The 25,511-nt window shown below is 43.3% G+C and overlaps 1 protein-coding gene across 1 annotated transcript in view; it reads right to left on the reverse strand.

The window, feature by feature from the left end:
• Nucleotides 1-8,076: 8,076 nt before the first annotated feature.
• LOC143940917 (granzyme A-like) overlaps nt 8,077-25,511 on the reverse strand; it is a 22,295-nt gene continuing 4,860 nt past the window's right edge. Inside the window, exons 2-5 of the mRNA XM_077462738.1 lie at nt 18,716-18,857; nt 12,659-12,800; nt 10,732-11,001; nt 8,077-9,136 (exon numbers count right to left, since the gene is read on the reverse strand). Of these exons, the coding sequence (XP_077318864.1) occupies nt 8,963-9,136; nt 10,732-11,001; nt 12,659-12,800; nt 18,716-18,857 (728 nt within the window). The 3' untranslated portion in view covers nt 8,077-8,962. The remainder of the gene's footprint in view (nt 9,137-10,731; nt 11,002-12,658; nt 12,801-18,715; nt 18,858-25,511) is intronic.

Below are 25,511 nucleotides of genomic sequence, written 5' to 3' on the forward strand. Positions count from 1 at the left end.
TATCTGTTGGCAGTTCACCAAAGCCTGTTGTTTAACTGGCGATGGGTCCTCCACGAACGCTCTCTCAGCTTGAATAACATCATTTCTAATTTCTTTCTCTTGCTCTCGAGTATTTTTTTTAGTTATTGCGATTTTCTGTATTAGTAAACCTCTAACAAAGGCTTTTAAGGAGTCCCAAACAATTCCGGGTGGTGCTGTCCCTCTGTTAATTTGAAGAAATTCCCCTATCTGTGTTCCTAGAAGGTTAGAGTTGTCAACTAGTTCTAGCCAAGCGGGGTTTATTCTCCACTCTCCCCGTGGGGGGCTCTCTCCCGTTCTCAAAGTTATCACTAAGGGGGAATGATCTGAAATCCCACGTGCCTCGTATACCATGTCTACCACCAGCTCTGATGCCTCTTTATTCCCCAGGCCCATATCTATTCTCGATAGTGACTGATGGGTACTAGAGAAACAAGAGTACTGCCTATCCTGAGGGTGCCACATACACCAAATGTCCTTTAATCCCACCTCCAGCGAGAATTCATATAGTCGGCCGGTTCTACTCCCCACTGGGCAGGGAAATCTATCCAGGCTCTTGTCCATAGTTTCATTGAAATCTCCAGCTATCAGCCATGGAACCCCTTGGTTTACCCAGGCTAAACATTAAAAATGTATGTATAACCTCCAGTTTAAAGGGGGGGGGGGTATATAGATGTTGGCCAAGACATATTCCTGCCCACCAATCAAACAATGTAAAAAAATAAATCTCCCCTCCCCATCAATCTGAGACTCTTTACAAAGAAAATCTGTACCCCTCCAGACTAGTACACTCACACCACGGGAGTACGATGAGTAGAAGGAATGATAGTGTGCCTGGAAGCTCCGACTATGAAGGTGGGGGGCCGCGGCCGGAGTTAAATGGGTCTCTTGTAGGAAAAGGAGGCCAGGCCCCCTCACGGACCCCCTCTTCCTAGGGTCTCCCAGGCCCCTCACATTCCATGAAATTATGTTCCACCTACCCATCAGCTCCGGCGGCTAATATACTCTGGGATGGGGGGGGAGCAACGGGGGAGGGAGCCGCTTCCTCCCCCGAGCACCCCCCCATCCCAGCCTGCTCCCCGCCACGATCCCGGTGCCAACAGCATGTGTTCGAAGGCTCACCCCCCTCCCTCCTCCCCCCCAACCCTGCCCATTAGAGCAACCCCTAGGGGTCTCAATTGCAGCCAGTATAACCATACCTCATTCAAAACATGCCCTTGCTCCCCGCCCCCCCCAGTAATCCTACTATACTTGTTTAACACAAGTTTCAGGTGGGGACATGGTCCCTCCATAGCGCCACTTGTATCCAACAAAAACAAAACAAGAAAGAAAAAAAATAAATAAATAAATAAAAAAATAAAAAAAAGGGAAGAGGGGAAAAAAGTGGCATTATAACTTCAAAAACTCAATAATTCTAGTGCTAAGTTCTAGATATCCCCCCACTACCCCCCCCCCCCCCCCCAAGAACTACCCTTCCCAACTCAATTACAAAACCTCTTTACATCGGCTGAAGTTAGCTAATATGTTATTTAATTTAATTTATTGTTTAATTTACCTTACATTATTATAATAAACATTAACCCAAGTGTTTACCCATTCCTTCCTCCTTTGTTATCCCTCTCACAAATGGCAATCAGTGACATTCTACCTTCCCGTTCATTCATTAACAATTATATAAGCAAGGTATTCCTAGTAATATTTATACACAAAGTTTGTCCTCATCACCCCCACCCCCCCCCCCCTCACAGTACCGCTATATCTATACCCCACCCCTTACAAAGGCTTCATACACAATGCACCAAATAAACATTGACATAAATTCATAAGTGAGATAATTCTAGTAATATTTATACACATTTTCCTATCTTCCTTTCCCCCAGCTTTCTCTTTAACCCTTACCCCATACCTTTTCCCTCCCTTGGTACTTCTCCCTCACTCCCCCCCCCCCCCCCCATATCTGTGATAGTACCTTACGTAAACTTTATACAGAGTGTAATTCACCGTGTAGTACACAATAATCCGTAGTACCTTATCCCCCCTCCCTAAGTGGTTAATATGTTATCTCCACTTACTCAACCCTCTCCCTACCCCCCCCAAAAATAAAAATAAAAAAAAAAGGGGGAGGGACACCCCCACCCCCATCCCCTTCCCAAAGATTAGTGCTGAAAAAAAAAATACCCTGCAACACTAGCAGCCACTAAAGAGACTCCCTATGCTCCTCGAGCCAGGTCGTGGCCTCCAAAGGGGAGCTGAAAAAGAAAGTTGAGCCCAGAGCAGTTACGCGGAGTCGGGCCGGGTACAATAGAGCGTAGGCTATCTTATGCTTTTGCAGATTACGTTTAACAGGTAAAAACTCCGCTCTCCGTTTCTGTAAATCTGCCGAGAAATCTGGATAGAATGACACTCTAATCCCTCTGTGGAGGATGTCTCCCAATCCCCTAACTCTCCGCATCAAAGTTATACGATCATTATAGTTGATAAATTTCAATATCATAGGCCTGCAGCGTCCTTCTGCTAGGTGTGACCGAGCAGGGACTCTGTAGGCTTTTTCAATGCAGGACAGTGAGGAGAAGGAGACATCCCCCAGTAATTCCCTGAACCAGGTCTCCAAAAAGGCTACAGGGTTAGAGCCCTCACTTCCCTCAGGAAGGCCAATTAATCGCACGTTGTTCATGCGGCTCTTATTGTCCATATCATCAATTTTAGAAGCTTGTGCGGCAATTTGTTTCTGAAGCATAGCAATTTCTCCCTGTAGGGGGGATAGGTCATCCTCCACCGTACTTAGTCTTTCTTCTAGTGCCTTTGTTCTGTCAATGGTATTACTTAGTAATTGGCTCATGGCATGCAATTCGTTTTGAATATTTCTTAGTTGGCTATCAAAACCAGAGATAGAAGTTTTACACTCGTTAATCGCCAGCAGAATCTCTCGTAGGGTAGGCTCACCACCCCCTGCAGATTTTTGAGACATCTTATTTTCATCTTGGGATGGCTCGCTCACCCCCCCCAGGGAGTATAGTACCGGAATCGGCTGCCAGGTAACCCACACTTCTCCTGTCTCCCAGCGTCCCCTGGGTTTTTAACTGGCCAGATGAGTGGTGCTGTGTCTTCCTGCCTGGAGAAGTCGCATGTGCAAAGCGCTCAAGTTTTGAAGCCGCTGAAGCTTGGCTTAATTTTTCCTTGGCTGCATGTGTTTTTTGGTTCCCCTCCCCCTGCGGCATGTCCTCCACGGCTCTTTTACTAAGCATAGTAATATTCAAAAAAAAAGGAGAGGAGGGGAAGGGCAGTAGACCAATAAAGACCAGTATTATTATAACGTAGATAAAAGCTAGTTTTCAACGGGGGGGAACCGCTTTCAGCTAGTAAGTGCCTGGGCAAGAGGGAGCCTATATCAAAGTCTCACATCACCAAGAGCCTGCATCAGTTATCTTATAAGGCTGGCAGCTCAAAAAAAAGAGCAAAAAGCAGAAAACAAAAGGCAGAAAGTGAGTGCAGGCCTTCCATCAATGCGGGGGTCACCCATGTACAGCTATGCTAGCAGATATTAACAAGCTTGCATGTCCCATCCAGTTCACTTGCTGGCCGACTGCCAGCCATACTAAGCTATTTACCAAAGCCAATATACCTTGGTGTACCTTGTAGTACCTCAAGCCTCTGGAGGAAAGGTTACCGCTGGACGAGCCCTGATGGTCCACTCAGCCGGGTCTCGTCGGCGAAGCTGTCTCAGTACGGGCTGGTCTCGGAGCCTCTTCCATACGATCCCCCGCAGCGCTGAGAAGGAGATGCACGGCTCTCGGAACCACCTGAGAAGGAGACGCTCGGCTCTCGGAGTCACGTGGGAGCACGAACCTCCACGAGATCTCTGTGCGGAATGTCTCGGCGGCTCTCGGCACTCTCCGATGGTCTCCGGCAAGCGAGGGGTAGGCGGAGATGTTTAAGGAAACTCCGATCTCAGAGCGCAGTCTTGTCGGGGAACGGAGGCGCACATTCTTCGGGACTCGAGGTGTAGGCAGGGAGCCCGGGCATCACTCAAGCTCACTCACTCGCTCACTCCCACCTCCATCCGGCCACACCCCCCAAACGCGCCTCCCTACATTCATTCTCTCTCTCTGGATAGGTGGGGCGGGATGGGGCGGTCCACACAGGATGTAATTGCGGTAATGCCGCCCAAGTAATGGGAACGGAGTTACCATGAGGGGAAGAGTAATCAGTTAGATTACTCGTCACCCTCTAAAGTAACTGCGTTAAATAACTCTGTTTATTTTAACTGAGTTACTTAGATCACTGATGAAGAGTCAGTTTTTTCAATTATTCAATCATGTAACTATTTCCGCTGCACATGATCTGATGATTGAAGTGAATACTTATACAATTTATTGTGTGAAAATTATCAAATAATTTAGTAAATTCAGGCCATTAAAAAGCTTGTGAAGCAGATTAATTTATTGATCTCACTTCTGGTCTGCAGTCAGGGCTCAAGTCCTGTGGGAACGCATGGGAACGGAGTTCCTGCACTTTTTCCCCAACAGGAACTCAGTTCCCGTTAGCAGCCGCGTCCTGCAAGACTTTGAAGTATGTGAGTTGTGTTACACCAGCAGCTGCCGACATAGCTCGCAATAAATAGTAAGTGCTGCACACCAGGGGTGGACTGATCATTCAGGCATTGCCAGTAGGGGGGCCCCATGACAGCTTCCACTTCGATCTACCTGTCAATCACAGCTAGCTGATGGGTAGATCAGGTCCCTGCTGCTAAGAGATTGTATTTAGTCAGACCTCTCGTGATGCGCTCCTCCCCGCCGGCCCCTCCTGATTTTCTGTCTCCTCATCCCCTCCCCCCCCCAGTCTCCTGCATACTTGTTCTGTGTGTCCCACTGAATCCCCCCTCCTCTATGTTCAGTGCCATGTGATGAGAGAACCCAGAGGAGGAGCACAGCTATTCTGCTCACAGGACATGCAGGGAGAGAGGTGAGCTGAGGGAGGAACATCAGTTTGGGGTGGTAAGCTGAGCACAATACCTGCAAAGTTTAATGCCAGGAGGGAAGTTTATGTGGAAATATGTGAAGGGTTGGAATAGCAGTGAGTGTGTGTTGGAGCCCTGCAGAGTTTGCAGCCCCTCAAGCTAACATACATCTCCTTAGCAGGAACACATCACTATCTCCCCAAGCATTCTGTCCAGATAATGTGCAGTTCATTTATGACCTTTCCGTTTAACCCTGTGTTATCCAAACTCTGTTCAATGAAAAGTGTAAACTCACCACATAAACACTCTATATACAAAATAACATTCCCTAATAAAGATCAGAACATGATGTTCACATTTGCATGGAAGCACAATTGAATGAATGCTGATTATTCAGAGAATTACTGTATTTATGTTTATTGAGAATAGTTTTTTTTAATGTACTAACAGTTAAGCTTCATACACACAATATTAAAATTGGATAAAAAATACCGCTTTTGAAGCGTTCGTGCATATGAGCGTATCATTTTTATTTATTTTTTGGTGGGGGAGTGGATCTTGAGTGAGAGTTCCCACACTTTTTTCCCCAGGACTTGACTCCTGTCTGCAGTTACAGTGCATTTTACAGACAAGCAGAATGTAAACAGAGTAAACTTTAAACTGGCCTGTGATGACAGGACTTAAAGCCAATTTAAACCCCAATCCATTAGTATATATATTATAGCATCTTGTCCACCATTTAGATCCGCAGTTACCATGGTGATTTACATGTGATCAGTTATGATACCAACCTTTTGAGGGCTTGAAAAGACATAGGCACACTGGCAATGGTGACAGTTATAACTAGGGATGGGCCGAACGACCCCCTGTTTGGTTCACACCAGAATTTTAGATCATCAGGAACATTCGGAACTGGATAACGAACCACATTGAAGTCTATGGTAACCGAACATGAAAAATCTCCAGAAAGAATAGGAAGGGCTTCCCACAAGCCATAGTGAATAAAAAACTGCAAAGGGAGAAAAGAGCAACTTTGAGATGCAACAAAGTGCTGGCCTTGAGGTGGAAAGACATGATGACACTACAATTGAAGTTCAGAGAAGACGAGGCACATTGAAAAGCCAAAATGTGTATAAGATTACAATCTCTACATGGGGGGATTTCAATGACCAAATGCTTCAGTCCTATTTGTCAATAAGGAAGTCCTGTTTCTGGTACAAGAAAGTAGTGATCTATATAATTCATTTGGCCATTTATAATGCCTACATAATTCACACAAAATCCGCGGAAACCCCTTCCCACTTGCTAAAATTAATCAAAGAAGTTGTCACGTTCCACATCTACAAACAAAGAACCCCCCAGAAAACCTCTGCTCTGATGCCGTTAGCTGACTTTATGAGCGCTACTTCCCGAACAACATTCCACCATCTGAAGCAGGCCAAAGACGGCAAAAAAGATGTTACGTATGCAGCAAAAGAGGATTTCCAAGATATACCAGCTACCATTGTCCCCAGTGTCCCCCCGAACCCGGTCTTTTCATTGTTGAATGCTTCCAACTGTATCACACATCCCTAAAATATGAGTCCATATTCTCAACCATTTCTGTCAGACGCGAGTAGAGGAGAGCCGATCGGCTGCTCCTCTGACAGGGGGGGTCTGTGCTGATCGATTATCAGCACAGCCCCCCCCCGAGGATTATCACACTGGACCACCAGGGATGCCACCAGACCACCAGGGATGCCAAGGACAAGGTATGCCACCCTAGACCACCAGGGATTCTAGTCAGTGCCACAATGGATGCCAATCAGTGCCCATAATGGATGCCAATCAGTGCCCACAATGGGCATCACTGATTGGCATGCATTATTGATTGGCACTGATTGGCATCCATGAGTGCAATATATTATAATACAATGCCGCCTATCAGTTCCCATCTGTGCCGCCTATCAATGCCTACCCATGCCCACCTGTGCCGCCTACCCATGCCCACCTGTGCCGCCTACCCATGCCCACCTATGCTGCCTAACCCATGCCCACCTGTGCCACTTATCCATGCCCATCCATGCCAATCCGTGCCAATTTGTGCCACCTATCAGTGCCCATCCGTGTCGCCCATCAGTGCCACCCATCAGTGCCGCCTATCAGTGCCACATATCGGTGTCCATCAATGCCACCTCATCAGTGCCACTTCATTGGTGCCACCTCATCGGTGCCCATCAGTGCCGCCTTATCATTGCCCATCAGTGTAACCCCATCAGTGCCCATCAGTGAAGGAGAAAACTTACTTATTTGCAAAGATTTGAAACGGAAACAAAAAAAAAAACATTTTTTTTTTAATTTTCGGTATTTTTTTATTTGTTTAGCAAAAAATAAAAACCGTAGAGGTGATCAAATACCACCAAAAAAAAGCTCTATTTGTGGGAAAAAAATAAAACAAATTTTATTTGGGTACAGTGTAGCATGACCGCACAATTGTCATTCAAAGTGCGACAGAGCTGAAAGCTCAAAATTGGTCTGGGCAGGAAGGTGTTTAAGTGCCTGGTATTGAAGTGGTTAAACAATTCTGTATATGGGCCATACCATAAGATCTTTCACTACAAGGGTCTCCGAACATATCAATCTGATAAAACAAGGTAGCACAAAACATACAGTTCCACGCCATTACCGACAATGTCATCACCGCGATCCAACGGGGACACAGTTCCTCATTATAGACAAATATACTGTGCCATGGAGAGGAGGTGCTTCCATTAGGGGTGCGTCTAGGCTCGAGACCTTCTGGATCTATGAGTTACAGACTCATTATCCACAAGGTATAAATATAGAATTGGACATCAACTCTTTTATCAACAGATCATAATATAAATATAACATGACCGAATGACTTCTCTGCGCCCCCCCCCCCCCCTTTTTTCCTTTCTTATATATTTTTACATTTTATATATATAATTTTCTCACACATATGCTCATCTAATGAGTAAGGATGATAGTTTTCTATTCTCCCCTGACCAAAAATATAATAGCCTTTTTCAATCTAGTGAAGGCAGTATATTGAGTATTGCGAGTCATACTTAACAATTAGAAATGATGAGACTTATGCATGTGGGTTTATACATAATTTAATGAGTTATATTGGTATCATTTTTGCAGATTTTTAATCATTTTATTTTTATTATTGGTAACAAATTTTTTTAAATTTTTTACGTTTGTAGTTATATACGCATAAGTCTGTACATGGTGACCCCAGTCATTTGGAGTGACTACAACCTCCAGTCTGATACTGGAGACAATTAGTCACCATGTGACTTACTAAATACATTGGGATGTCTACTTTCCAAAAAGAGGTCATTTGGGGAGTATTTGTACTTTCTTCACTTGTTAGAGTCTCAAGAAATTAGATAGGCTTTCAGTACATCAGGTGTGATCAATTTTCAATGATTGGCACCCTAGCTTGTAGACTCTATAACTTTCACAAAGACCAAATAATATACACAAATTAGGGTTATTTTTACCAAAGATATGTAGCCGTATATATTTTGGCCAAAGTTTATGAAGAAAAACTACTAATTTGCTAAATTTTATGACAAAGAAAAGGGCATTTTTTCACCAAATTTTCTGTCTTTTTTTATTTATAGCACAAAAAATAAAAAACCCACTAGCGATTAAATACCACCAAAAGAAAGTTCTGCTTGTGCGAAAAAAAGGACGCAAATTTAATTTGGGTACAGTGTTGCATGACTAAGTAATGGTCATTCAAAATGTGTGAGAGGTGAAAGCTGAAAATTGGTCTGGGCAGGAAGGGGGTGAAAGAGTCCTGTAGGCAAGTAGTTAAAAGCATATTATCACTTGATATACTGGGGTCATACATGGGTTAACTTTTAAACATTAGAAATTCTTATCACTGCCCACAAATATTTTTCTGCAAATTGCAATCTGAATTAAGCACAAGCCTGGAGATTGCATTATTGTGAAGACTGTGTGCAGGGCCTAGTTAAACATACACTCTATTTTATATGGTATTTCTGACTTAATCCAATCGATATGTTTTTTTGTCAGACGAGTGTAGACGCTGGCATTACCAGGAATCCCACAGTGTTCCTCTCCAAAAGATAGAACTCCGCTGAAATCTCCATTGCAAATCAATGGTCCTCCAGAATCACCCTACAAATAAACAGAAAAAGCAGTTGTTTATATGTGTAGCGCCCTCCTAGTGTAGGATGCTAGGCAAGTTTCGTTTTTGTCTTCTTCTATTGTCAGGGGAGCAATGTTTGTGCTGGTGTGCTTAAAGCATAAGTTCACCTTAAGTTCACCTTAAATTAAAATTTAAAAAAATAAAAAATAAATGCACATTATTTTGCAGGTAATTAATGTGCATTTATTTATTTTTTTACTTATGGCCTGGAAAGCATTGCACCTGCGATCAGCAGATAAAGCAGGGTGATGCACAGGAGGAGGTGGCTGTAGGAATTCACCATAAGAGCACTGGTCTGGAGATGTATTGTCTTCCTCACTAGACTGTGTCCAGAAGAAGCTAGAAGGTGTGCAGTCATCCTGGGGACTTATGAGTAATGACCCTGAATCGTTTTCTGGTGACTGTGTGCTTTGGGATATAAGTGCCAAGAGGTACTGGCACATAAGTGGTCAGAGTACAGGCCATTCCCCTGTCCTTGGCAGAACTCTGGAATGTCAGCCTTGAGAAAAGTGTCCTCCTGTTACTGTGCAAGTGTTTTGGAGTATCTCATGCCCTAACCCCTCTCCTATTTAAAACAATAAATATAAAAAAGACAGTTACTAGTTACTGAGTTATTGAAGTTGGTGTGTATGGACTGTGTTTGTACATGCACAAGCGTGCTCACAAATGCTGCCACCCGACTGCCTATTTAAACCCGAGGCTTGCCTAGCATCATCGCTGGATGTATCCTGTATTTGTAAAAACCTGCTGATCGCGCTACTGGAACAGCTGCATCGGAAGCTTATTTTCTGATTTCTCTTGCCTCTTGTGCCTGCTGCTCATCTGTGTTACCGATTCCAGCCTGGACTTTTGATTGTTTGACCTCACTGCCAGCATATTGCTGACCTTCCCTATCCCTGCTCTGGAATCTGAGCTATTGCTGGCTTTCTCTTTGGAAATCTGTGAATCCTTTGCAGAACCAAGATTTTCTTTAAATCATTTTCAAAAAATTTAATAAAAGTGCAAACTACTATAGCTTCATTAGTATGGGTGTAAAGTTTAGGGGAGGGTTAGGAATTATGGTCTGCTTTAGGCCCAATTCACATTTCACTTAGCACATTCTTGCTCACATAATTTTGTTGACAGTTTACACACATTTCCATGTGCCGTGCGTAGGGTAGCCCATTCACTTAAAAAGGCTGCCGTATGCACATTTGTCACACAAAGGAAGCTCCTGCACTTTTTGTGCGACAAGCATCAAAAGATTGTTTTCACGCGTTTTGCTGCGATTGCCATGCATTTTTGTCACACGACAATTGCGGAAATATCACACCACAATTGGGGTACCATTAAAAATGAATGGCACCCAAACATAAGTCACACTATTGACTGCAAATTGGAATCGCGGGCAGAGCCACGCTGATTCCAAATTGCTAGGAGTAAATGGGGCCCTATTTTTAGAGATGGGTCAAAGGTGGGTGGCAGAAGATAGTTGTTTTTTTTACCTTTTTCAGCACTGCAAACCTTGGCCCCAGAACTACTGAGCTGAATAACAGTGCACTACATTTGTCCACAGCTAACTTACATCACATGTGTCTTTTCCATCTTTGTCCACAAGGGTACACAACATGTTTTTTGTTATTTTTAGGCTCCTCTTTTTCCACATGGCTTTACACTTTTGATTGCTTATTATTGGCACATTCACTTCCATTAGAAATACAGAACTGTATTTATCCTTGTATGAAGTTTTCCCCCATCCAGCTGTCTCACAAACTGTTCCTGGTTTGATGTTTTTAATTTTCTTCGGCAATGGCATGCAATTGACAGATCTGTCCAGTCGGGCTTCTCCAGATAGCTGAAAGCAACAAAAATATTCTTTACTCCTTAGAGCGTGTCAAACTCGAATGCAATAGTGGACCAAATTCGGCGAAATTAATCTTTAAAGGGCCACATTGGAGGGAATTGATACAGAGGGATAAATTTACTAAATGGAAATAATCTGTGCACTTGGCAAAGTGCAAGTGCAGTTACTCCAAAGCTTAGTATACAAGGTAAAGCTTCTCTTTGCAAAGAATACCCAATCACGAACAACGAAAATAAAAAATAAAAAAACAGCTTTTTTGCTTGCATACGATTGGATGATAAAAGTCCGCAGAGCTTCTGCTCATTTACTAAGCTCTGGAGCAACTGCTCTTGCTAAAGTGCACAGTCTAGTTGCCTTTAGTAAATCGACCCCAAAGTGTCTGGGGCAAATTTGGTATCAACTTTGTCTCAACTGGAGGGCAGTTAGTCAGTTTTCAAATTTTCATTTTCTAAGTTGTATGGGAAAAAAACAGAAGCTGATTGATTAATATGGACAATGGTACCAGTTGAGGATAGAACTTGTCTTGTCTTTTATTACTTCCCTCCATTATGTCTACTGAGGCCTACAATTCATTATTTAGAAAATAAAAGATTAAGATTATTTTATCCCAGTGTTTTCAATATTAGGCCAATAAAAAAACTAAAACTGCATTTTCCTTGCATTTTATCAATTCATGTTAATTATTAAAAAATATATATTCAGGGTATATTTATAAACAATTTAGCAAATGTTCCCTATTCTATGCAAAAAAAGATATTAGCTTGACATTCATTTTAAACATCCAATTTGTGTTTCTTGGGCCACATGCGGCTCTCTTGCAATCTTCTTAAAGCTGAAGTTTAATCTGCTTGTATTTTGTCTGATTCCTCCTCTTCATCAACGTACTACTTAAATGTTTAAATAAAACCTTTACTTTTTCTGGTTGTTATTCTGTCTCTATCATTTAAAATACACCTATGATAACCATTATAGACCCTTCATTCCTATGTAATGGGCAAAGTTACAAAATCTGCAGGAGATCAAATAATTATTTTCCCCACTGTACATAATTGATAGCTTTTTCTAACACACACCAACAATAGGGCAGCCGTAAACCCATCCTTTAATAGTTAGAGGGCTGGGTTATTCATTCCTTCAGCTCAGATGACCAAGGAAGAGTAATACACAGCGTTACAGGCATACTCCGCTTTTAAGTACACAATGGGGTTTATTTGATAAAGCTGGAAATTGCAAAATCAGGCTCATTTTTGCATATAGGCCAATGAGCTTCTAATCTTGGCTTGTTCAATTAAGCTTTGGTAATAAAACCTGGAAGCTCATTGGTTTCTATGCAGCAGTGAGCCTGATTTTGCACTTTCCAGCTTTAGTAAATAAACCCCATTGCATACTTAAAAGTGGGGTATGCCTGTATTGGTTGTTCCTTATTTCTGGTGGTGAATCTGAGATGTTTTGATACAAACGTTTGCGGTTCATAAACTTTGCAAATCCAGGGAATTCACTGAAAACCCATAGTAGCACTGAACCTGAACCTTATCTAAAGCCTAGCATTCTGCATTATCAGATATTTTAATTTCACAGCACATGAATTTAAGTACAATTACTGGGCATGAGAATACATCTAATGTTTGTGGAGGATTAATACACCTACCTCTAATATCTGGATATCGTTATCATTTGTACTTGGATCAAATTTTTTATTAGGAATCCATTTTAAAACATGGAACTTTTGTGTGTCCTTATTTGGTTTTGTCTGTGATAAAGATCCTAGAGTAACTGTAGTAGACAAATTCCTAAGACAGAAAATATGTATTAAAAGGTTAAACGCATCAATAGTAATAAACATCTGCTTAAAGTACATATAATTCTTACTAAAGACATGTGGGCCTATCCAGTAAATCTGTGTTTCTTAACCTTTGAGTGCGGACCCAGATTGGATCACAAATATGTTTGTGATGGGTCGTCACAGGATTTGTAACAAAGGAAGCCTACTTTATCAATGTACAAAATAAGGGGTAAATTATATAGCACATTTTAATTATCTATGTTTCAAATCATATACTATAGCTATCGAGACATAAACTCTATAAACAATGCAGTTGTAATCACAAAGAGCATTTATTTTAATAGGTTGAACATATAATAGCTATTTCTGTACATGACAATACCACCCCTTTCAAAGCCTGTGAAACGGTTAAACCTATATGATTGATAGCACAAAAACAAAGAATCTACTTTCATACAATTCGTATAATTAAAGCTATGATGGTACAATATTGAAAACAAGCATTTACACAAATGTATAAAACAATACCCAATCAGCTTGATGCCAAACATGCCCATGCTATAATGTACAGAAGGCAGAGGGGTCACATTAAATCTTCTAGGTTACAGTATATAGACATCCAAATCATGTCATGTTTAGTCTTTATCAAATCATTATTTCATTCTGTTCAATAATCTGTTGGTTATCAGATTGTAAAACTGTGTCTTCTGATGTATCATTAACGGCTACCGGACTGCCCACCGTACATATACTGTGGCAGGGCAGCCTGGCTGCGCAAAATCACGTACCTGTATGTGATTTTGTGAACGAGGTGTAGCCTGTAACCAATCAGTAGCGGGTCCGGTGGCCGCGATGGCCTCAGTGAACTACCGATCCTTCACAGGAGACACAGATATAAACAAGGCACACTGCTGATCTGTCAGTGAAGAAAAGAGAGATCTTCTGTTTCAGCTAAGCTGAAACACCATGGGGGTTATTTACGAAAGGCAAATCCACTTTGCACTACAAGTGCAAACTACAAGTGCAAAGTGCACTTGAAATTGCACTGGAAGTGCACTTGGAAGTGCGGTCGCTGTAGATTTGAGGGGGACATGCAATGAAAATAAAAAACAGCATTTTAGTTTGCGCATGATTGGATAATAAAATCAGCAGAGCTTCCCCTCATTTCAGCTCTACCCCTCTGATCTATAGTGACTGCACTTCCAAGTGCACTTTCAGTGCAATTTCAAGTGTACTTTGCACTTGTAGTTTATACTTGTAGTGCAAAGTGGATTTGTCTTTCACAAATATCCCCCCATGTCTCTTTTCCTCCAGTGTAACACTACACCCCCCCCCCACAGTTAGAAAGCACCTCCCTAGGACACACTTAACCCTTTGATCACCCCTAGTGTTAACCCCTTCCCTGCCAGTGTCATTTATACAGGGATCAGAGCATCTTTTTAGAATTAATCACTGTATTGGTGTCACTGGTCCCCAAAAAGTGTCACTTAGGGTCAGATTTGTCCGCCACAATGTCGCAGTCCAGCTAAAAATTGCTGATCATTGCCGTTACTAGTAAAAAAAGATAAAAAGCAATGCCATAAATCTCACCCATAGTTTGTAGAGGCAATAACTTTTTCAGAAACCAATCAATAAGCGTTTATTGGGATTTTTTTTACCAAAAATATGTAGCAGAATACATATTGGCCTAAACTGATGAAGAAATTAGATTTTTTCAATTATTTTATTGGCAATTTTTTATACAGAAAGTAAGGAGTATTGTTTTTTATTAAAAATTTTGTCAGTCTTTTTTTATTTTTAGCGCAAAAAATAAAAACCGCCGAGGGGATCAAATGCCACCAAAAGAAAGCTCTATTTGTGGGAAAAAGGGACATACATTTTATGTGGGTATATCAATGCATGGCCGCACAATTGTCAGTTAAAGCAACACAGTGCCATATCTCAAAAAATGGCCTGGTCGGGAAGTGAAACCTTCATCAGAACCCTAAACTCTTTTAATTGGGTGGGGGTTTGCTCTGAGGCAACGGTGGCCAACTTGAAAATTATAGAGAACCCCAAGTGTGGTCTTAACTCTTCCAGAGGGCTGAACAATTGCAGCAAGTTTTAATTCCTTGAGTTGGATTGCATCAATTAGGCAGCCCATTCAAATTAATGAGCCATAAGGTGCCTCAATGCACAAATATTTTAGCCTTTCTCTATTGTTGGCAGTTTATCACAATGTGCACTGTAGAAGTTGGATTACAATGACCCAAGCGTTGATGTCAGTGGCAGTTATTATAACCCCCAGCATTGGTTTTCTTGAATACAATAATAACTCCCAGCATTGGTGTCAGCAGACAGAATGGTAACCCCCCTTTATAGGTGTCAGTGGACACAATAACAACAGTATTGATGTCAGTGAGTGCACTTATAACCCTCAACATTGGTGTCAGTGGAAGCAATAATAACTCCTAGCACTGGTGTCAGTGGATGCAATAACAACCCCACAATATTGGTGTCAGTGAACATAATGATAACCCCTCAACATTGGTGTGAGTGGATATAATAATAATCCCCCAACATTGGTCTCATTGGATACAATAATAACCCCCAGCATTGGTGTCAGTGGATGCAATAATAAGCAGCATTTTTTAAGAAGCATTTTTTGGAACGCAAAAAAATGTGTTCAAGACGGATGTTCAGAGGCATTTGAAGCACCAAATGCCTGTAACAGCTTGTAAATGCGGTAACTCTTGTTTAGCCGTGTTTTGTTTATAGGGACTTTTAATGGTGAGAGATATATTTCTGCCCATTTGCAATGCAAAAAATGCTTCTAAATGCAAACGCAGCTAAATGTGGCATGTAAACGCAGCACAATGGACGTTTTTAAACGTTGGTTACTAGCTGTCAAGTTCCATCGTTCAGGAGAGGTTTTAAAACGTCCCGAGTACATGAAGCCTAACTGTTAATTGACTCAACACTTCACCTGAAAGTCTGTTCTCAGCATCAACTACTTTTGTGTGTCAGTGTGCATGTTCATTGTTTGCAAGTATATTGGCAGACACAGCCAGAAATCCTGTGTAAATATGTAAGGTCCTAGAAGTCACCTAGATTTTAGTGTAGATAAGAAAATCTGTTTTTAAAGTTCTCTGGTGCACTTTACAGTTGTACCTACCACTATATTCGCTTTAGGACTCCAATACTTGATATTATTATTATTTTTTTCAATCAGATACTTTTTATTGAAAAACAACACAAAACAAACATACAAAAACATTTTCTTTTCCATCTTACAAATATAACATATGTCATATATCTGTGGAGGGCACATAAGGAGCAATGCAGGATGGCCTTATTGTCTGTTATTTACATTGTATATACATTAATAACTGTAGCACTGACTCCCGAAGGAGCTTCTTAACCCTGTCTCTGTCTAGGGGTTTACCGTGGTAGATGGCCCAAAGAAATGCAGAAACTGACATTGGATCTTCTTTTGGGATATTTATTTGAAATAGGGACAAGATCTCTTAGTTTAGAGTAGAGGGTTAGAAGAAAGTTCAGGTACTTTGGACTGTCAAAAATGGAAAGTCTTTATATAAGGAATCCAGAGAATAACCGTTTCACAGCTGGATTTTCACAACCCCTGGATGGACCTCCTCTCACTAGGCCTAGCAGCTGGTAGGGTGTTAAGTAAAGTAAAGTATCTGCCACAGACTTGAGCATAGAATACTTTAGAAAAAGTCTCTGCCACAGACTTGATTATAACTGAGGGACATAGACAAATTTATAGAGCTATCATACGGTACCAGTATCTCTCAGTCAGTCCGGCAATACCGTATGAGTATGGATCCATGAAGTGTCCTTCAACTGAGCCTCCAGGCTCCTTCAAAGAAGCCAGCCTTGTGCATAGCCTTCTCCTGAAGAGTCCTCCCCTGGATGCTTCTCCAGTTGCTGGGCCTCTCCTTAGATGAGACGGCACCAGACCACCCTTGAATCACCCGACCTTGACATCCATTCAGGTCTGTGCCTGCAGTTGCTTCGCCTCAGGCTATTCTGCCCCGAGAATTAGGAATGCATGGAACCGCACCCCAGGCCAGGAGAGCCGTGGGGGCTGGTCAGGAGGACCAGAACCAAACAGATAGAAAAATCCTCTGGCACGGAACCCTGTAACACGTGATGTCAGTACCTTAAATACCACCTCCCAGAGTGCACAGCAGGAGAACACTCCCACTGGGCTGGTTCCGAAAAAACGTGGCATTCAATACACCCAGCTAAACTGCATTCTACCACTTGCCGGCGATGAAAGCGACACCTGCGGCCAAGGAGAACCCAGTGCAAGCCAGCTGGACTGGTACTGAAATCATAATTTAGTAAAATTAGCCCTAAAACCCAACTGTGGTTTCAGGAATATTTATTTTGATAGACATATAGTTCATGCTCGTCAGGAGCCAGTGCTACATAACTGGAATAAAAATTTTCAAAAATATAAAGATTTATGTGTATCGATTCAAGGCCCCTGTGGTTGTAGTCCTTTTGGTCACATGTGTCCTCCGTGTATCATTTCTTCCCCTTCTGCTCCGGCTTACACCACAGCCATCGAGCAAAGTGGGGTACCACTGTCCCCTAACCAGTGGGGAGCGGTGGGTAATTTTAACATTAAACATTAACCGTTGGGTAAAGAAACTTTGTTATTATTATTTTAATTAATGGGGAAATATGCCTGGAAGAGGAGAACCCAGATACATGACCTGTAAAATCCAGGTACCAGCCTCACCACCTTTAACCTCCCTGGCGGTATGATTATTTCGGATTTTAGGTGCTGAAAGCTGTACCATTATTTTGCATGAAAATTTGGCGTTTTATATTGTAGTCCTGTAATTCTTAGGAATAACTCACTTAAATCTGTCCAAGCCAGAAACCAAACCGCATACAACAAATATGATATACTACCACCCACACGTGTACAAACTAATAATGTGAGTGAATAGATAAATCAAAAAATAAATAAATAATAACTCATTAATGTAAATAAGTTAATTATATAAACAAAATAAATAAATTAATATATAAATTAAAAAAATAAATTCATTTATATAATGTGAACCAAATTAATACACTATATTGAAGAACTTATAGTCCATATTCCAGTGTGCAACCCATAATGAACAAAAAATGATATATAAGTCCGGACAAATCCCAAAAGATTTGACGGTTTTCCTTTACCATTTTTACAGTATATGCGATTTCTGATCTCATCTAAACCTGAGATCTTGTGCTCTGATGAGCGGCCATAATTACTTATTGGTGGCGGTGCTTCTTTGGACTTCTTTCAACACGCATTCCGTTGGTGTCATTTTTCATTTTAACACCGGACTTCATAAGAGCCTTTGCATGCTAAATCTTTTGGGATTTGTCCGGACCTCGTGCGTCGCAACGCTTGCAGGGAACGGAGATTGGCTCCGTGATGAATCGAGCGGAGGACGAGCCGCTCGTACAGCGCAGGGACATCGCTGGATCCAGGGGAGAAGGTAAGTAAACCTCCTCCTGCATTCAGCAATGCGGTCCTGAGTCTGGCTCGGGGTTACCGCTTTTGGTATACAATTTCCACCCCGAGCCAGACTCCGGAATACCGCCTGGGGGGTTAATGGAATGTTCTTTGCAGCTTTATGCCATGAACATCCCATGGTCTGCATTTTATGAATTAGTTGGAGTAAATGCTGCAGAGTAGACAGTAAATATTGATATCTGCACTCCATTTGCAATAAGCCCCATAATGATTCTATTTTTTCTTTTTGCGTAACTGTCTTTTTTGTAAATTAGCAGAAGTTTGGACTATGTATTTTTTATTTCTACAGTCGCTTGAAGGATTGGGCTAGACTCGGGCTATGATCTGCACCCACCATGGGTCTGATCATGGGTTAAGCTAAAACTCTTAACACTTACACTTCACAATGAGCAGCTGTTAAAACCCATTTGGGGTGTATTAGGACTCCTCCACATATTTTTTCAGGTGAACTTAATAATGCCATATATGGCCTTGCATAGCGAGCAACTTTGCGACCTCCTACTATTTCCAAGCAGGAACCTGTATAGACAAAAATGCATTTATTATAAAAGACAACTAACTTTAACATGTATACATGTTACAGCTGTAAGTTGTATTGAAAATCAGCACACATTTAATGTTTAAAAAGAATCTGTCACTTTGCTTCTTCGGAGCAAAGTTTGTATCAGATCCCATGAAGGGCTATATTTAAAGTGGAACTGAACCCCATCTGAGCACCACAAAGCAAAATTACTAAATAATCAATCATTAATATTCAAAGCAAACTCAGCCATCCAATCATTTTTCTATGCTTTATTGTGCTGGGAAATCATTTAGAAAAACACCTCCTGGCTTAACAATTAAATATTAAATATGATATACTTTCCTAGCTATTTACCAATGCTAGCAGTATAAGGATGAAAAATAGTCAATGTTGTTAGAGAGAGTGAAGTTCCACTTTTAAGTGATGAAGTCAATATTTTTTTTAAAATAACAAACATTGTATACTTACCTACTCTGTGCAATGGAATTGCACCGTGTGACCCCTATCCTCTTCTCTGGTCCCCAGCCGTCGCTCTTGGCTCCTCCTCTTCTTGGTGTGCCTGTAGGCAGGTGCAGTCCACTTTCTTCACTGCAGGTGAAGCTGTTTCGCATTGGCACTGTTGTTTGAGAGGAAGTCATGAGGAACAGGGTTCCTCTATGGTCTCCTGGGTCACTGGGGAAGCAATTTTATTGGATGCTACCTGCCCATGTGACTCTAGCAGTCTTCTTGTGTCAGGCAGAGCCTATTTAAGGCCTGGCTCCCAGGTTTGGCATGCATTTGCAAGTTGGTAGATTAAGGACAGGTACCCCGCCTGTTAGAGACAGTACTAGCTAGTACTAGTTTTAATATTTTTTTTATTCAGTTATGTATTATTGTTCAGGACTAGCCCTAAACTTTGTGACTCTCTATGCAATGTATGTATCTTTACAGCACTTTTCATTGAAGTTTATTATCAAGAAATAAGCTGTTTTTTAAAGCCTGTTTTGGTAAAAAAAAAATTTTAACAATTAGCACAAGGGACAGTACTTACACTCAATGCAAAGTGTACTAGGTGCCATTGTCAGTTGTCATAGTGGAAATCCAAAGCCCTCCTATTATACCCTGCAGCAGTATTCTTCTGGAGCTGCAGGTTTCTTACCAGCCCTGGACCTGTGACAGGCATTCATCAACAGTACTGACTATGCCCAACCTTTCCATCTACATCCTACATTCAAAGAAGCTGTACTATAACTTCCATAGATATAAAATGACCTATGAATGGCGGAGGCAAACCCTTCATGCATCCACTCATCCTCCACTCATCACTCATAGATAGACTTTCATTCACTTAATTTTATTCATTAAAACTGGAGGTAATTTAGACAAACTCAAAGTTGGTGTACTAGGGTGGGCTATTTTGTGTTTAATACTTTATTAATGTTTATGAAAAATGTGTTTTGCATTTACTTCATTGGCCGCTAGTATGCAAGCCACCAGCATCCTACCAACCAATTACACAAGAGCACACTGACAGTGGGTGGAGCCTGATAGGTAACTTTGAGAAATGGGTTTGACAGTAGGCGGATTCTAGTGGGGTCCAATAGTGGTGATTAGGGCTCAAAATTTCAAGTCTTGAGCTACTAGCCAAGCCTTAAGGGTTACTTGCCACCAGTTGCCCCACCCAATCCTTACCCTGCACTGCTCCTAATTCTGCCCCTAAACACGCCCTCATAAATTATCTTGTGAAATTACACTTAAATGTTTTATGCAGAATTAAGTTACAAAAATAAATATTAACAACTTTATCAGTGCAACCTCACCAGTGCCCATCTATGCAGCCTCACCTGTGCCCATCAATGCAGTGTGACCTTTGCCCACCATTGCAGCCTGACCTGTGCCCACCATTGCAGCCTCACCTGTGCCCACCATTGCAGCCTCACCTGTGCCCACCATTGCAGCCTCACCTGTGCCCACCTATGCAGCCTCACCTGTGCCCATCAATGCAGCCTCACCTGTGCCCATCACTGCAGCCTTGTCAGTGCCCATCAATTCAGATTGGCCTGTGCTCACCATTGCAGCTTCACTTGTGCCCTTCATTGTAGCCTCACCTGTGCCCACCATTGCAGCCTCACCTGTGCAGAGGAGGAGAGAGGGCAGCCGGATCATCACAGGGGAGGAGAGACTGGAGGAAGAGGATTTCCGGCCAGACCACAGAGCCGGTATAGCCTGCTCTAACAGCTTATATTAGACTTGCCTCCGCTTGCCATCACACACAGCCCCGCCTCCTGACCCAATGTCTGTGACTGACAGAACAGGTCCCAGCATTGGACCGGGATCCTGTCTATCACAGGCGCCAGGTCAGGAGGTAGGGCTGTGTTTGACAGTGAGCAGAGGCAATTCTCTATGTAAGCAATTACAGCGTGCTATCCCCGCCCTTATTTTCAAAAATGCGATTAGGCGAGTGGAAAATTTGAAGGCTGGTGGCTATGATATCTGCCCATTGCTGTGTGCTGTCAATCAAAATTTGTTGGGTTCATGGAGCCTGAAAGGGGAAACTGAGATTAATTGACTAGTCTCAAGGTTCCCATCACGCTCTGCCCCACCCCGCAACAAAAAGCCCCCTTCATGTGCCTGTCTGCTATGGACACTCCAGCCTCAGTGCTGGCCTCCATGTGACAGATTCATGTATCTTTCTCAACAGGTAGATGAATCTTTCACAAGCACCAAAATTTGTGGTGCAGAGGTATGAAGGAATTCTAAAGTGTCTACAACATTCTTCATGAATTCCAGGAACTGTATATTGTGATATATTATATATTAATTGATGCACGTTTTTAACATTATTCATATATCTGCTTTAAATCCCAATTAAAGTGGTTGTAAACCCTCCCCCACAACTTTGTCCCATGTAAATCAGCATAAAAAACCCTGATGAACACTGCTTGTAGATATCTCCTTATTTGCTTAGTATTGTTGCAATCCTTGTTGTTCTGTAGAATGAAGTCACTGAGCATGCCCAGATCTCCCCTGATTTATGGCACACTCTCTATGTCTTATCTATCTGTTATCAGGACTTCCTACGGCACAACACTGAACTCTGCTAATCACTCAGAGCTTCCTCCTACACACCAGGTGACCATATGTGACATCACATGCAGTGTAAACTTGGCCATTACTGCAGTCTTATCAGCTGAAGCTGATAAGTCTGACAAAGGGAAACATTAGACATCGGCACAAGTAAATACTATGAAATAAACAAGTAAGCTATGAACAGGGAAGCAGGGTTGCCATAGAAACGTTGGATTGAGAAGGAGGCTTGGTTAACAGTACAGGTAGTGCTCAATGTAAGGGCGGAAATACACTCCACTGTGGACTCAGAAAACAATACTTAAGATAGCTCTGCCTAACCCCTGGAAACAAGTTTCTTTAAACAGTAAGTAATATGTGATTTGGGCTGGATTACAGTGGCTATAGTCTGATAATGACTTATTATAATGGACTAAATGAAAAGGAGCATCAGAGTGGGGAAGTTTACTTCCTCTTTAAACTCTCAGTTTAAATGAGTGAAATGCATTTCTGGTACATCAAAACAAAAAATGTACCTTAAGGTTTGTTTTCTTTCTAAAGTAGCTACAGCCCGAGTATAAAATGTTGTCCGCTGCCAGCATGCTGCAGAGTGGGATACTTGCTCTTTTTTGGGGAAGCATCGATCTCTCTGCAGATGTCCAAAACCATCCCTGCTGAGTTATAGCCAGAGCTCTCCAATCAGCAGGGAGCATGAGCTGGAGTGACTGCAAAGCTTTAGGTCTGACCAAATAGAGGGTGTGTTAGACCTCTGCAGAGAGACCACTGTTTCTGAAAAGAGAGCAAAGGTTCCACTCTGCAGCTGCTGACAGTCTTTTCTACTCAGGCTGTGACTGCTTTAGAAAGAAAATGAACTGTAATGCCGCATACACACGGTCGGACTTTCTGGAAGAAAAAGTCTGATGGAATCTTTTCATCATACATTCCGATCGTGTGTATGCCTCATCAGGCTTTTTTTTTTCAAAAATTCTGATGGATCTAGAAATAGAACACATTTTAAATATTTCAGACGGAATCAATTCCTATTGGGAAAACCGCTCGTCTGTATGCTGTTCCGACAGACCAAAAACGATGCATGCTCTGAAGCAAGTATGAGATGGCAGCTATTGGCTACTGGCTATTGAACTTCCTTTTAGTCCCGTCGTACGTGTTGTACATCACCGCATTCTAGATGGTCAGACTTTGGTGTGATCGTGTGTAGGCAAGACCGATTGAGCGGAATTCCATTGGAACTCCGCAGGAAAAACCGTCAGAGTTTATTTCAACGGAAAAACCGGTCGTGTGTACACGGCATTAGACATCGAACACCATTAGTCTTGATGTACAGCATTTAACTGATTTTAAATGAAAATTCAATTAGGCTTTCAAAATATATTTAGTACAGCAGATCATCCATGTTCCAAAATACATAGTACAGAACATAACCACAGTCCTGTATATATAACTTGATATAATTGTCACATAACTCAACCAGTGTTAGCGATGTCATAGATTAACACCAAGAGAAGAATCTGGGTGACATTGGAGGCAGAGGCGGCTCTCTAATTAGGCAAACTAGGCAGTTGCCTAAGGCCTCGCGCTCACAGGGGCCTCGCAACCGTCTAATTTGCCTGACAATGGGAGAGGAGAAGAGCCTAGCATCGGAAAGGATTGCGCTGCCCACGGATCAGGATCGATCTAGAACACAGGACTCTGCACTGTCTGCTAACACCCTCCCCCGCCGGCTTCTCATCTCATCTCTTGGGCTGTACAGGGTGAGTCAGTGGCCCCATGCCTCTATAACTCCTGAAAAAAAAGCAGCACCATTGATCACAGACACACAGGGGAGTTGAGCAGTGTCAGCCTGTCCAGTACAGGACCGAGGATGCTGGAATCAGCTCACACATCGCCCACGGAAAATGCTTTGTCTTCTGCACATCCTGCAGATAGGTGTGCTGGAGCGCTGACAGGTGGGCGTGGCCAGCGGAGGTAAATTCCTCTCACTGCTTGCTCCGGAGACAAATGAGCTGTAGAGTGCGGGGTTGACTGCTCAGTGAAGCCCCGCCCCCCACATGTGTTGGGGATTCACCCCAGCAATGCAGAGGCTGCTGTGAGTACCGGTAGTCTGATGAATTCAGGGATTGGGGTGAGTCCAATCACATGGACGATCCGTTTTTCTGCACACTGATACATGACCCCTCTGTTCCCCACCCAGCAAACCACTCCTCTTCCATGTGACCCCCTCCTCTCCCACCTCTCTCTCTCCCCCCTTCCGCCCCTCTTCCTCCTCCACTCTCTGACCCTCTCCCTCCTCCCCTCTCTCCCCCTCTTCACCCCCTCTCTCTCTCTCTCCCTTCTGCCCCTCTCCCTCCTCCCCCTCTTTCTCTCTTCTCCTCTCTCCCCCTCTTCCACCCCTCCTCTCCTCTCTCCCCCACTTCCACCCTTCTTCTCCTCTCTCCCCCCTCTTCCGCCCCTCCTCTCTTCTCTCCTCCCTCTTCAGCCCCTTCTCTCCGCTCTCCCCCTCTCCCCTCTCTCTTCATCTTCATCCCTCTTACTCCCCTCCCACCCCCTCTCCCCCTCTTCTCTTTTCCCCCCTCATCTCTCCCCATCTCACTCCCCATATATCTTCTCTCCTACCCCCTTTCTCTCCCCTCTTCCCCCTCTGTTCTCCCTTCCTCCCCCTTTCTCTCTCTCTCTCCGCAATCTTTCCCCCTCTCTCCCCCCTCTCCTCTCTCCCCCTCTTCACCCTCCCTCTCTCTCTCCCCCCTTCCACCCCTCTCCCTTCTCCCCTTTCTCCCCTTTCTCCCCCTCTTCTCTCTTCTCGCTCTTCTTCTCTCTCCCCCCTCTTCCGCCCCTCCTCTCCTCTCTCCCCCCTCTTCCGCCCCGCCTCTCCTCTCTCCCCCCTCTTTTGCCCCTCCTCTCCTCTCTCCCCCCTCTTCCGCCCCTCCTCTCCTCTCTCCCCCTCCCCCCTCTCTTCATCCTCATCCCTCTCACTCCCCTCCCACCCCCTCTCTCCCTATCCCTCCCCTCTTTCCAGCCCATCTCTCCCCCTCCCTCTGTCTCCATCTCTCTCCCCATCTATCTTCTCTCTTACCCCCTTTCTCTCCTCTCTTCCCCCTCTCTTCTCCCTTCCTCCCCCTTTCTCTCTCTCTCTCTCCCCAATCTTTCCCCCTCTCTCCCCCCTCTCCTCTCTCTTCCCCTCTCTTCTCCCTTCCTCCCCCTTTCTCTCTTTCTCTCTCTCCAATCTTCCCCCCTCTCCCCCCCTCTCCTCTCTCCTCTCTCTCCACTCTCTCTCCCCATCTCTCATTCTCTCTCTCCCCATCTCTCATTCTCTCTCTCCCCCACTCTCATTCTCTTTCTCCCCCTCTCTCCTTCTCTCTCTCCCCCTCTCTCCTTCTCTCTCTCCCCCTCTCTCCTTCTCTCTCTCTCCTTCACTCTCGCCCCCCTCTCTCTTGCCCCCTCTCTCTCTCTCCCCCTCTCCCTCTCTCTCTCCCCCCTCTCTCTCTTCCCCCCTCTCGCTCTCTCTTACCCTCTCTCTTCCCCCCTCTCGCTCTCTCTTCCCCTCTCTCTTCCCCCCTCTCGCTCTCTCTTCCCCCCTCCCGCTATCT

Source organism: Lithobates pipiens, unplaced genomic scaffold (assembly GCF_037356315.1).
Source record: "Lithobates pipiens isolate NorthernLeopardFrog02 unplaced genomic scaffold, aLitPip1_a1.2 Scaffold_3, whole genome shotgun sequence".
Taxonomy (NCBI): domain Eukaryota; kingdom Metazoa; phylum Chordata; class Amphibia; order Anura; family Ranidae; genus Lithobates; species Lithobates pipiens.